The sequence below is a fragment of the Electrona antarctica genome (genome assembly GCF_951216825.1).
Source record: "Electrona antarctica genome assembly, chromosome: 4".
In the NCBI taxonomy this organism is placed as follows: Eukaryota; Metazoa; Chordata; class Actinopteri; order Myctophiformes; family Myctophidae; genus Electrona; species Electrona antarctica.
The window spans coordinates 40,493,754-40,507,248 of record NC_136809.1 but is presented as its reverse complement, the minus strand read 5'-3'; the positions used below and the strand labels follow the sequence as shown (position 1 = coordinate 40,507,248).

General features: G+C 43.8%; 1 protein-coding gene across 4 annotated transcripts in view; it reads left to right on the top strand.

Moving 5' to 3' along the window:
- usp34 (ubiquitin specific peptidase 34) overlaps positions 1–13,495 on the top strand; it is an 81,541-nt gene that overhangs the window by 40,180 nt on the left and 27,866 nt on the right. For all 4 annotated transcript variants that reach the window (XM_079499221.1, XM_079499222.1, XM_079499220.1 and 1 more), the window contains 22 exons: positions 707–869; positions 1,001–1,127; positions 1,430–1,580; positions 1,706–1,809; positions 1,927–2,142; positions 2,651–2,776; positions 3,369–3,491; positions 4,235–4,318; positions 4,615–4,701; positions 5,340–5,540; positions 5,725–5,807; positions 5,999–6,039; positions 6,193–6,317; positions 6,948–7,100; positions 8,802–8,906; positions 9,028–9,083; positions 9,907–10,211; positions 10,750–10,913; positions 11,063–11,128; positions 11,396–11,542; positions 11,948–12,004; positions 12,400–12,477. In XM_079499221.1, the coding sequence (XP_079355347.1) occupies positions 707–869; positions 1,001–1,127; positions 1,430–1,580; positions 1,706–1,809; positions 1,927–2,142; positions 2,651–2,776; positions 3,369–3,491; positions 4,235–4,318; positions 4,615–4,701; positions 5,340–5,540; positions 5,725–5,807; positions 5,999–6,039; positions 6,193–6,317; positions 6,948–7,100; positions 8,802–8,906; positions 9,028–9,083; positions 9,907–10,211; positions 10,750–10,913; positions 11,063–11,128; positions 11,396–11,542; positions 11,948–12,004; positions 12,400–12,477 (2,762 nt within the window). The remainder of the gene's footprint in view (positions 1–706; positions 870–1,000; positions 1,128–1,429; positions 1,581–1,705; positions 1,810–1,926; positions 2,143–2,650; positions 2,777–3,368; positions 3,492–4,234; positions 4,319–4,614; positions 4,702–5,339; positions 5,541–5,724; positions 5,808–5,998; positions 6,040–6,192; positions 6,318–6,947; positions 7,101–8,801; positions 8,907–9,027; positions 9,084–9,906; positions 10,212–10,749; positions 10,914–11,062; positions 11,129–11,395; positions 11,543–11,947; positions 12,005–12,399; positions 12,478–13,495) is intronic.

Below are 13,495 nucleotides of genomic sequence, written 5' to 3'. Positions count from 1 at the left end.
CTTTGATGAATATGGTAATCACTATTGTAATCATTATCAATCATAATAATTGATGGTTGCTGGTGGAAAGATTATTGTATTGCTGTATCTGGGCCAAATAGTATTTAATGGCTGCTGTGAGCCTAATGGATGGAGATAGATGGGATGTGCTGTGTTAAAGTGAGTGTTAACCTCTGTGTAATGGTAAGGAGACTAGGGCAACAGCTGACCAAATAAGATGTTTGAATCAATTGTAAAGTTTCACAATTACATAATGTGAAAGTGAAACCTAACATCATTTATACCATTGAAATTGTGCAGCGCTGGGAAGCAGCAGTGCCCTTGGCTAGAATTACTGTAAATCTCTCAAAATAGATTGATATATACATTTTACACACAGACAACAACGGGCAAGTGCATGCCCACACACGTCATCTGTGTGTACAATGTATATACATACGTCACTTTTCAATTTTGCCCTTTAACTGGGCTCTATAGCTAGTTAAACACACAGAACTATTGAAGGGTGAAGCCTGCGATCATAGAACTGTACTGTCACGGGTATAACAGTGGTTGTATTTTGGCTTGTTTGTGTGTGCCTTGACAGAGCGGGGGCGGTAGAGTATCTGCTTGCCGCTTGTGGTGGGCCGGTCTGCCAAATGTCATGTCATTTTTGACCCAGCCCTGAACTAGAGTTAAACTATATATCGCAACTGCTGCTCCATAGCTGGCAAGACTGGTCTGGAGAAGGAACAGGAGTTCATCAGGAAGTGTATGGAGAGTCTCTTGATGGCATCAGCCAACCTGGAGAAAGACTCTCACACCAGCCTCATCAGCATCGAGAGGGGACTGCTCATGCTCAAAACTCACCTGGAGGCCTTCCGACGCAGGTATACACACGCACACAGACCAAAGATGAGTATGTATGTCACTGCACAAAACTATGATACTAAAGACATAAAAGTTCCAGGGTGTGCTAAAGTATTGCCTCTCATCCTGTTCTCCCACTCTCCTGTGCCAGGTTCGCGTACCACCTGCGGCAGTGGCAGATCGAGGGCACGGGCATCAGCAGCCACCTGAAGGCTCTGAGTGACAAGCAGTCCCTGCCCCTCAGGATTGTCTGCCAGCCCGCAGGTCTTCCCGATAAGGTACAGTCGTGATGGACATGTGGGCTCTTGATTCTGTCACAGAATCAGATTCCAGTCCAGAGCTATTAATATGATCAAAATAATGTACAGTATATGAAAATATCAAAAGTAACAAGGGATGTGCCCTGTTATTATATGAGATAATATATATATATGATATCGCTGTGAATATAGATATTATATATAATCTCATATTTTTGAGAATATATAATTTAAAAAAAGAAATCCTACACAATGCCAATGTTTCCACCTGCTCTCTCATCTACCTTTTTCCCACTCACATACATTTCCATTGTTTGTAGATGACCATCGAGATGTACCCCAGCGACCAGGTGGCAGACCTCCGTGCCGAGGTCACCCACTGGTACGAGAACCTGCAGAAGGAGCAGATGAGCCAGCAGGCCCAGCTCCAGGAGTTCGGACAGAGCAGCCGGCAGCCTGCAGACTTCCCAGGTGACTGCTTAGTCCTTGTTCACCCAAAGACAAAAGCCATGAAAATGGAGAACACAAGTTTTTTTATTTTGCACCGCGGCTGACTGTTGATAACCTGATTGATTGATGTGGTGATGTCTTTTCAGCTGGTGGTTTGATGGGACCAGTCAGAATGATCTCCTCTGGCCATGAGCTGACAACAGACTATGATGAGAAGACACTGCATGAGCTGGGTTTCAAAGACATGCAGGTGACTGCAGGGTAGCATGGTTTCATATCTGCCACATCGTGTGGGCAAATGGATATTCTCTTCAATTATCCTCAACCCAACTGAACTCCTTTCTGTCTCCTCCTGGCTCTTCCCCAGATGGTGTTTGTGTCTCTGGGAGCCCCTCGGAGGGAACGGAAGGGGGAAGGCGTCCAGCTGCCAGCCTCGTGCCTTCCTCCGCCCCAGAAAGAGCACATCCCCATGCTCCTGCTACTCCAGGAACCACACCTCACCACCCTCTTCGACCTGCTGGAGATGCTGGCCTGCTTCAAACCCCCCAACCCCAACGCAGAGAGAGCCCTAGAGAGCACTGAGGTGGGTGTACAGTTTGTGTGGGTGGGCGGTGGGGGGGGGTAGAAATGGTGAACGAGGCCATCAAGGTTTCTTGTACGCCTCCATCTGCTTGATGATCTCTTCTATGCAAGGTGTTTTCCTACTCTCCCACAAGAAAAGCACTCAACACAATTACACATGCCATGCTCCATATCATTTCTCTCCAATTCGTCCATCATTCTCACATCAGTCTTTGTATATCACGCTGCTGTCAGACTTGTTCTCTCATGCAGTTAAATTAGTTTTCCACACGCAAGGATACAGCTTTACCAAATTGCCAGATTATTTAATGGTGTGTGTGTGTGTGTGTGTGTGTGTGTGTGTGTGTGTGTGTGTGTGTGTGTGTGTGTGTGTGTGTGTGTGTGTGTGTGTGTGTGTGTGTGTGTGTGTGTGTGTGTGTGTGTGTGTGTGTGTGTGTGTGTGTGTGTGTGTGTGTGTGTGTGTGTGTGTGTGTGTGTGTGTGTGTGTGTGTGTGTGTGTGTGTATGCAGAGTGCACGGTGCGAGGAGCTGCACCTTCATGCAGAGAACCTGTCTCGTCGGGTGTGGGAGCTGCTCATGATCCTGCCCACCTGTCCCAACATGCTGCAGGCCTTCCAGAACATCTCCGATGACATGGTCAGTCACCTGTCCTCTGCAACCATCAATTGACTGCTGTAGCTTCAATGAGACGACTGTTATTTTAACCCATTAAGACCTGAGACCAGATTCTACTAAATGTCTTCTAAACCCCGGCAGGTTTCTGAAAAACTTAACATTGGTGCTCAAACATTTTCATGTCAAGGACCTCCAGAATGATCTGTATGTGGCTGCAGACCCCCATCTGAAAATATTTTGTTCCAGGGACCCCCCAGAAGCAAATATTGTTAAAACATTCACTGTGAAGATTTGCACACATATTCACACATTTTCAAAAATAACAGCTTCACAGGACCGCAAACACAAATTGAACTGAAGCCTCAAAATGTATGTTTCACCCACATAGTAGAGTGTAGAATTAAGTATTGCTATGCTACTGTTGTAGCATAGCACCTCTGTGTCCCGAGACTCCCGGCCACAAAAAAGCACCATCAATCAAGATATTGCACCATCAAGATCGATGCACTCTCCGCATAGCAGATGCACGTTATTTATTAAAGTCCATCCGTGGCTCCATCTTTCTGCGCATGACCGACAACTAGATGACCTGTTATTCATCTGCTGTGTTTAGAGCGGTGAGGGTCTGTGTTGGAAAGACCTGCTGAGGATAAAGAGTCCTCACAAGCTGCTGTATGCCCTGGAGATCATAGAGGCACTGGGGAAACCCAACCGCCGTATCCACCGAGAGTCCACGGTGAGAGAGACCACTCGTACCATCCATTAGGATCCTTCTTCTCACATAGTTATTATAGCTGGTTGTTAATGTTTGTTTTGTCGACGGGGCATAGTACCTCTACACACATACTAATAAACATGAACATTTACTCTGTTGGTCAGTTTGGGTTGGTTTAGGGTTGTCCGCAGCAACGGCACACTGCACACCAGTGGTTTCCAAACCTTTTAGCTCAAGACCCAAGAGAAATTTGACGTTGCCTGGGACCCAAACTAGTGAAAATAGCAGAAATTACGTCATAGGCCAGTCTATGTACTTTTAATGTTTGTTTAGAGCCTAATTATAAATGTCCCGTCCCAGCTTAAGTCTATGGACAGGTTTGTTTAGGGTTAATTAGGATGTAATTTGTGCCAGCCAAGTCTATAGACCTTAATATTTGTTTAGTTTAGAGTAAATTACTATGTAATTTGTGCCTACCAAGTCTATGGACTTTAATGTTTGTTTAGGGTAAATTATGGTAAGATGTCATTTTGCTATCTCAATATACATCTTGTAATACATTTTTCACATGGATGAGAATATCAACATCTCTCACTTCACACGAGTGTGATTTTGTTATATTTAAGAAAATGTTCAGATTTTCAGATTTTATTCATTAACCACGCGACCCACATAATTCGACCCGCGACCACAAATGGGTCCCTACCCACTGTGAACTGTGTGTACAGTACAAACAGTGAAGTATGAATTGTTTCTCTGTCCAGGGGAGTTACAGTGACCTATACCCAGACTCTGATGACTCCAGTGAGGACCAGATCGAGAACAGCAAGAATACATGGAGCTGCAAGGTATAACCGTCAACTAACTCATAAATAAAATGTATTAAGCACATCATTCACTTTCAAGGACTTTGGTCGGTGTCAAAAAATATATCACCATTTTCAACCCAGACAGTACTTTAGCTATTCAATGTTTGGATAATATCGCTGTGAATATGTCAAACAGAACAAACGTGTCATCGATCACAGCATCCATGAACTGCTGAATGTTCCATCCAGCTACTACCTTTCCCCAGTGAGAAGCTTTGACCTAGTGTGTAGTCGAGTCCTTGTGAAAGTCACCCACTTCTCCCCATTTTGTCCAGTTTGTGTCGTCTGGAGGGCTGCAGTTACTGTTGGAGATCTTCAACTCGGGCATCCTGGAACCGAAGGACCAGGAGTCCTGGACAGTGGTGAGGGATTGTCTTAACCACTTTAAACCTGGCGTCACAGTTTTGGTCATGCCATTATATTGTTTCAAACCCTTTTTCAAAAATAGCCCAATTTTAGTCACTTTGTTCTGTCGCTCTTAATTTAGAAACGTTATGTTATCACGTTTGTTTAGAAACGGCATCACGTTACCAGTCCAACTAAGGGTATTTGTATCATAGACGGGTTTCCTACTTCCATATGTCATAAGGAATTAATTATCGATGTGCAAGTACATCTTAGTAGATGGTTATATATATTTCTTTTTAAAGATTCCATTACAAACTATACTTGTATATAATATAACTCAAATGGCTGAAAATGCTCTAACGAGAGTACATTTTATATTCAAGCCGTGCTGTTTCCGCTGGAAATGAATTTCTTAGTCTGAGGCTACCTTGAGGGCGGGCCAAAGAGTACATCACCCATACGTCACTGATCACATGACACCAAAACAGCTTGAGCTATGATTGGTCTTCTCTCGAAGGGACAGACACACAGACAAATCCTGTTCTAAGACGGTGTGGCTGTAGGGCAGGGAAATCTAAATGGTAGTGAAGTTAACCTGCCAAGCCTAACTGTGAATGAATCATATTTGTGATGTGGCGATGTCTCCCCTCAGTGGCTGCTGGACTGTCTGGCGTGTCTGCTGAAGCTCATCTGTCAGTTTGCGGTGGACCCTGCGGACCTGGACCTGGCCTACCACGACGTCTTCTCCTGGTCCGGCCTGACCGACAGCCAGCGCAAGCGAGCCTGGCCCAGCAAGTCCCGCAAGGCTGCGGGGGAACACGGCAAGGGCCTCCACATCCCCCGTCTCACCGAGGTAAGGGGGATGGGAGTCATTTTGGTGCCGAACAGGAGGAGGGAGGCGTCATCTTTTTTGTTTTTTGTTTGTAGATTAGGCTTTTTTGTCAAGGAGAGTTTGTGTATAGGGTAAAAAAAAGTCAACAAAGTAAGGTGGTTAATTAAAAAGAATAGAGCTCATAACTCTGTCATTTAATTCCTAGGTTTTCCTCAGCTTGGTCCAAGGCACCAACCTGATCCAGCGGTTGATCAACGTGGCTTACACCTATGATAACCTAGCACACAGGTAAGAGAAGTATGATCCTATGATAACCTAGCACACAGGTAAGAGAAGTATGATCCTATGCATGTTGTTGACTTACACTATTCATTATTTTATCTTGCACTATGTATGACCAACTATTTATATACTTATATTATAGTATACTGTATTGTTAGATCATTTTCTCAATACAGCCAACCATTTCTCTTCTACAGAGTTCTGAAGGCTCAATCAGACCACAGATCTCGACATGAAGGTAAGAATTATTTAAGTTTTGTAAACTTTCGTAACAATTATTTTAAATAATATTTATTAGTTTCAAGTCTGCTTCGTCATTGTTTTGTTGTCAGTCACTCTGTCTCTCTGTTTTGAACAGTACCATTCATATAAAGTGTATTCTGACCCACAGTGACCCACTACTCCATGTGGTTGTTGGTGAGCTGGGCCCACTGCTGTTCCATGGTCAAGTCCAGTCTGGCTGACAGCGACCACCTCCACGACTGGTTGAAGAAACTTACCCTGCTGGTGCCTGAGGTGAGAACTAGTAGGGACCGTTGGCTGTTGCCTTTTTAACCTGAATCCTAGGGCTCTCACCATTACAAATTTAAGTTGACTATTTATTGTCACACAATATTTTTACTTTATTGTGTTTTCTGTTTGCCGTTTAGGCTTCATAATCAAATATTGCACAGGGTAGATATGACAAGAATTGCGTAAACAGCTGATCTATGAGCTTACAACGCTTAACGTAAGCATGTAGATCAGCTATTTATGTATGAACATTTTTCAACATGGAAACGATCGATGATTATGACAAAAAATAATAATTATCTCAAATAATTGTGATTAAACACAACACAATTACTGCATAATCGTCTAATGTGAAAATTAGACATAAAAGCTTATAAATGTGTTATGGGATATGTGTCTGGAGAACTCGACAATGGTCGGCCATCTAGCGACTAGAACATTACCATTGCTGTTTAGAAACGGTTATGAGTTCGTCATGCATAGAAGGAAGCATGAGGTCAGTCCACTGCCCCCCCCCCCCCCCAGAGGAAGTGTAGCTCCCAGGATTACATTAGATAATTGACACTGGGTTGCAAAATCATGGGATAAAAATTATTTAAAAAAAGAATTGGTAATGTGTGTTTGTGTTGACAGCCTGCAGTGAGACATGAGGCCTGTAACGGCCTCTACAAGCTCTCCCTGTCGGGCCTGGAGGGAGGAGAGTCCATCAACCGCTCCTTCCTGCTCCTTGCTGCCTCTACACTGCTGAAGTTCCTGCCCGACGCACAGGCCCTCAAACCACTGCGGGTAGGAGACGCACACACACAAGGCCTTATTATACAAGTCCTCAGTTAAACGCATTTACAATGTGTGGTCCATTCAAACACCGACAGCAGAGGGTACCAACCTCCTCATCACTAGGGACTTTAAGCAACGACTGTTTCAGGACGGCGACGCTATGCGGAAGTACGGCGGCTATGACGCTGTCAAAATCGTTAAGCAAACAGCCGTCTGCGACGGCGACATTGGTTCCCATGGTGACGCATCTATGCAGCATGTGTCAAACATAAACACCCCGTCGCGCGTCAGCTAACTTGCCGATATTGCTTAATTCTTACATGCGCTGGACATGATCAGCAGTGGAAAGAGGAATGTGCTGGAGCAATCTGTGTTATTCTAAAACCGTTTTAATAAACATGGTTAATATGACATGGTATTAGTGTTATTTCTTCATTCAGAGCATGCCAACACACAAAGAGAGGTGATGGAGCAATCGGTGTAAATGTATGACAGCTATAATTTCAATAAACATGGTTATGACATGGCGTTGTAGACACTATGTGTAAGTGTAGCTTCTGCCGTAGTGGAAAGGGCTGCGACGGAGAGCAGGTTTATGTATCGAGCACTGGTCCATTTCCGGTTGCCGTATCCGACTGGCGTAGCCGTCGTTGCTTAAAGTCGCTACTGTCTTGCTCAAGGACACTTCGATGTGATGCCAGGAGGAGTGGGAACCTTCTGAATCCTTCTGCTCTCCGTCTTGACATCGCAATTTTAAAATCAGCCGAAATTTCTCAAACCGGATGACAAACAATTCTGAGAATGTTCAGACAGTTACACTTTCTTTTGCTCAATGAATGATACAATATATGGTCACGGTGGCACAGTCTGTAGTGCTGTCGCCTCACAGCTAGAAGGTCCTGGGTTTGATTCCCGCTGGGGGCGTGTTCTCTCCTCCGCGTCATCAGTGCCCATACCCGAGGCGGGGTTGGGCGTTTCTGTGTGGAGTTTGCATGTTCTCCCCGTGTCCCCTAGGGCAGGTACCCTCACAAAAACATGCAGTAATCCTGGTCCCTAAACTACCTCCCCCTGGCCAGCCGGGGCGCCTGATGGAGGGGAAAGGAACTGGTCGGAATAACGTGTTCCTTCCACACACTACGTCCGGCCGGAAAAACTCCCCGTCAGGTGAAAAGAAGCAGCTTGGACTCCTCATGCATAAAAGGAAGCATGAGGACAGTCCGCTGCCTCCCCAGTTTGGCAGAGGAAGTGTAGCGCCCAGGATTACATTAGATAATTGAATGCCACAGACGAAAAACAGTCTAAGTCCACACTATTTATCCATAAGGTATAAATGATGGATAAGGGGTCAGGACAACGAGGCCTTTTCGTGGACGGGTCAGAATGAAATTTGGACTTAGACTGTTTGTGGTACTATTGACACCATAACTGGTGAAAAAATGGGTTACAAAATCTGCATGTTGGACTTTAACAGCTTAAGGTCAGTGATCTGGTAAAATTTTGGCATAGCTTCATAACTCCACTCACTCCACACGACATTTTCTCTGAACTAATGGTGTGAGAAACAGTAGTTTGCATAAACTGGACAAAGTGAGTGAGAAAATAGGCAGTCACAGTTAAAAATGATGCGTTTGGTCGTTACGGCTGTTAATTGTTTTACTCTTGTCTACCAGGAAACTGTCATTAGGTCTGTGTTTGTCTGTGTCTGCACAGGTGGAGGATTTTGAAGAAGAGCCCATGTTGAGGACTGGGTGTAAGGAGTACTTCTGGTTGCTGTGTAAACTCATAGACAACATCCATGTTAAAGATGCCAGCCAGGTGGGACCTTCAGATTTTAATAGTAGCGTAACGTTGGTAATGGCTATTCATCTTCAATGGTCAAATGTTATTACAGAGCTGGTGTCTCTCTGTCTCTCATGCTGACATTAATTCTCTGTAGACCACCCTGTTGGACCTAGATGCTTTGGCCAGACACCTCGCAGACTGTATAAGGAGGTAAGAACAACCTTTTATTTCTGAGTATCGGCAGAATACATTATTGTTAGATTGTTTTAATCTAACAATAATGTTTAATGTTCAATCTAGAAAATAGGGCCCTTAGGGCTCTATTTTAGTCCATGCTAAACCCCTTATTCCTAAATCCTGTTTGGAATCCCAAACAAGTACCTGGACAGGCTGCAGTATGTCCAAAACTTAGCTGCCAGAGTTCTCACCCGCACCAAGCCTTGGCAGCACATCACCCCCACAATTAAACAACTGCACTGGCTACCTGTCAAGTTCTGTATCAATTATAAACTCCTCCTTCTCACCTACAAATGTCAAAACGCCCTGGCTCCACAGTACCTCTCAGGCCTCCTCCATAAACCTCCTGTGACACGGAACCTGTGCTCCACAAACTTGGACCTCCTCTCTGTCCCCAAGGCAGTCAAGCGAACCTTCGGGGACAGCATTCAGTGTGGCAGCCCCCACCCTGTGGAACTCTCTCCCAATAGAGATTCGCCATGCTCCAACTCTGGACTCTTTTAAGGCTGCCTTGAAAAGACACTTATTCTCTCAGGCTTATGGCATTGTTGTTGGTACATTTTGTAAAGCGTCCTTGGGTTCATGAAAGGCGCTATATAAATTCAAGCTATTATTATTATTATACTACTTTGCCTTTTTTTTACTATTTTGAAAAACATTTTTGAATAGTTACAATCTACAAGCTCACAACGTGTTGCTGTAGATTGGCTATTTAACTATTCAAAAATGTTTTTCAAAATTGTAAAAAAAAAAAAAAGCCATCATAAGTGACCCTTGACCTTCCTCTCCTCCCCAGCCGTGAGATCCTGGACCAACAGGACGGAACAATCGAGGACGACGGACTGACGGGTCTCCTCCGTCTGGCCACCAGCGTCCTCAAACACAAACCCCCCTTCAAGTTCTCCCGCGAGGGGCAGGAGTTCCTGCGAGACGTCCACAACCTGCTCTTCCTGCTGCCCAGCCTCGCTGACCGTGCGCAGCCCAAGTGCAAGTCCCACGCCGCCCGGGCCGCCGCCTACGACCTGCTGGTGGAGACCGTGAAGGGCTCTGTGGAGAACTACCGTCTGCTCCATAACTGGGTCATGTCACAGCATATGCAAGGTGAGGAGGACTAGAGGACTTTCGGCTAACTGTAGATAACCTTTGCACTCAAAGGCCAGACCTGGTCCAAGTCCAACTACTGTATATTTGTGAGTAGAAAGCTCACAAAAACGGCTTTGGCTAGCTGACCTTTTCACCACATTTTATGAGCCCGATTATTTATTTTAGAGTTGACTTAGTTTCTTGATGGAGGCGTCAAGCTTACCAACCGCTGACAAAATGGATAACCTTTACTACATTTTCCTGGGTCTTCTACATCTTTGGCATTTTAACCAATTGTTAAAAGTCCTGAGGCCGATTTATACAAATGCCTTCTAAATCAGTAGTTCTCGGACTTTCAAGATTTTCAGATGTACAAGCTTGCATCACGAAGTGATGCGCTGTGAGCTTGATACAATTACACAGATGCTTTCCCAGTTGTAATGGGTTAAAGAAGCAATCCTACCACAAACTACCTTATCAAAACCAGAAACAATAACTCATAGCTAAGTTAACAGAAATTAAAATCTACGTTACCGTCTGTGTTGTTGTCCATCAGCCTCTCATGCCCCATACAAGTGGGACTACTGGCCCCATGACGATGTCCGAGCTGAGTGTCGCTTTGTGGGGCTGACCAACCTGGGTGCCACCTGCTACTTGGCCTCCACCATCCAACAACTCTACATGATCCCTGAGGCCCGCCAAGCCGTGTTCACAGCAAAGGTCAGTCACTGTTTGTTTACCCGTCCATCCAGTGTTTGTTTGTTTACCTGTCCATGCAGAAATGCATGGCCGGGTAATGTAAACACTCCTGCCCAGATTATTAAAACTACACAGCATAAATTCTCATGTAATGTCTTTTATATTTGTAGTATGCTGAGGAGATCAAACATAAGACCACTCTGTTGGAACTCCAAAAGATGTTTACCTATCTGATGGTATGTGGGAAAATTAAGAAATATACATTAAGAAACGCATTCAGTTAACCATAATCCTAAAGTGGCCATTTTGCTGATATGTCAAACTCGTTTTCTACCCGGAGGGTGACATAATTGCACAATGGCCGTCGTAGAATTATGGTTAATGGCGTCATGGTTTATCAATACGCAACTATTCACTAACTCCTGGTTAATTTGTCAAAGTAATTTGAGCTGTAAATATAAAGTGTATTTGAACCTTTTGTATGCCTCCCTTTGTATGATTAGGAGAGTGAAAGGAAGGCCTACAACCCCCGTCCTTTCTGTAAGACTTACACCATGGATAAACAGCCTCTGAACACTGGAGAACAGAAAGACATGACCGAGTTCTTCACCGACCTCATCACCAAGATAGAGGAGATGTCACAGGACCTGGTACACACACACACAAACACACACCTCTCAACTGGAATTCAAATGCATAAATTATTTTTAAAACATTACTCAATAGGTGTTAAAGGAGAACGCCCGGGGGTATTTGTAACCATTAAATCAGGACGCCCAGCGATTTGTTTCTTCAGGACCTATTTCAAGGTTGCTCCGCCATTTTGGAAGTAGCTTGAAGTAGCTAGATGTAGCAAAAACACCCCCGAGGCGATCGACAACAACGGGAGGTATGATTAATTCTAACGTGACTAGCGGCGGGACCGCGATGGGCCGTCAAAAGGCTTTGGTTTTTATTTGGCTTCCTCACAATTGTGCGATGAAAGCAACCATATTCTTTTATATAAAAGGAAAGAAAAATCTTAATACAGTATTCTGCTTTTTCTCTCCTGTTAGAAAAATACAGTGAAGACTCTCTTTGGAGGCGTCATCACCAACAACGTTGTCTCTCTGGTAAGAATACAGCTCTATGTCGGAGGAGTGAAAGGTTGCTGTGTGTCAGTGTGTTGGGAGGTTTGTTATCCCATTAAAACCGGGACAGAATCCGTGTCATTTTACATTTTAACCACTTTGACCATTATTTTATACTTTGGCTGTGCAAATATTTGGAGAAAAAATATTAATAATAATAATTAAAAAAAAATATATATATATATATATATATATATATATATATATATATGGCCAAATACATATACATTTGACTCAAATGTGGTGCTCAAACCTTTTCATGTCAATGATTTGAGGGTCCTTGACATGAAAAGGTTTAAGCACCACTGATATAGGAACATACGTTTTTCAGAAAGACAATTTCAGACATTTTGAATAACATTCTGCTTCTCCTCCAGGACTGTGACCACGTGAGTCAGACAGCTGAGGAGTTCTACACAGTCAGATGTCAGGTGGCTGACATGAAGAACATCTATGTGAGTCATTTGTACATTTTTCATTCATGGACTAGCAAGACGAAATAAAAAGAATAATCCAACAGGATAATAGCATGTTAAAGGGGCATTCCTCTCATTTTCAACATTTTACTATGTCATTAATGTACCTTAGAGCTGTTGTGTGGAAATAATAAAAAAGTTCCCCCATTCTGTGTTTCCTAGAACTAGAGGTCTGAAAAAAAGATTTTTGAGTGGTGTAAGCCACTCCTACAACTGGCTTTGTTAGTTTGTCTGTCTGTCTGTTCGTACCAAAAAATGAGCATGGTTGCTATGGTCACCCAGTTCACACGGGTGTGATTTCATTACGTCAGATATTACGTCAGACCACAGCTGATCAGTCTATATAAGACCTTACACCACTCAGTTCACACGGGTGTGATTTCATTACGTCAGACCACAGCTGATCAGTCTATATAAGACCTTACACCACTCAGTTCACACGGGTGTGATTTTTTTTTCATAATTACAGTTCTAGGAAACACAGAATGGGGGGACTTTTTTATTATTTCCACACAACAGCTCTAAGGTATATTAATGACATAGTAAAATGTTGAAAATGGGTGGTTTTCCCCTTTAACCACTTAAACGCTCTGCTTTCCAAAACATTTCACAATGTGTCGCCGGTCAGATCAGCTATTTTTGCAAAAATGCACTGATGTAAGACACAACAAACCATGTCCCTGGGGCCTCTTATACGCCTGCATTCTGTATGGGCGTAGCAGTAGGATATGTCCCTGGGGGCCTCTTATACGCCTGCATTCTGTATGGGCGTAGCAGTAGGATGTAGGTGTGAGGGCAGTGTAGCGGCCTGAACTCTAGATTCATCTAGTTGATAAAGCCCTTTATAATTGAGCTTTGTTTAAACCCTATACAGTATATGCATACATGTTTATAGCTTGAATTTGTATACGTAGAAGTGATGTACTGTACTTCATCTACACGTTAGTGGTGTGTTGTTGAGATCCCCCCCCCGTTCATCATATTCCTTACCTGCATC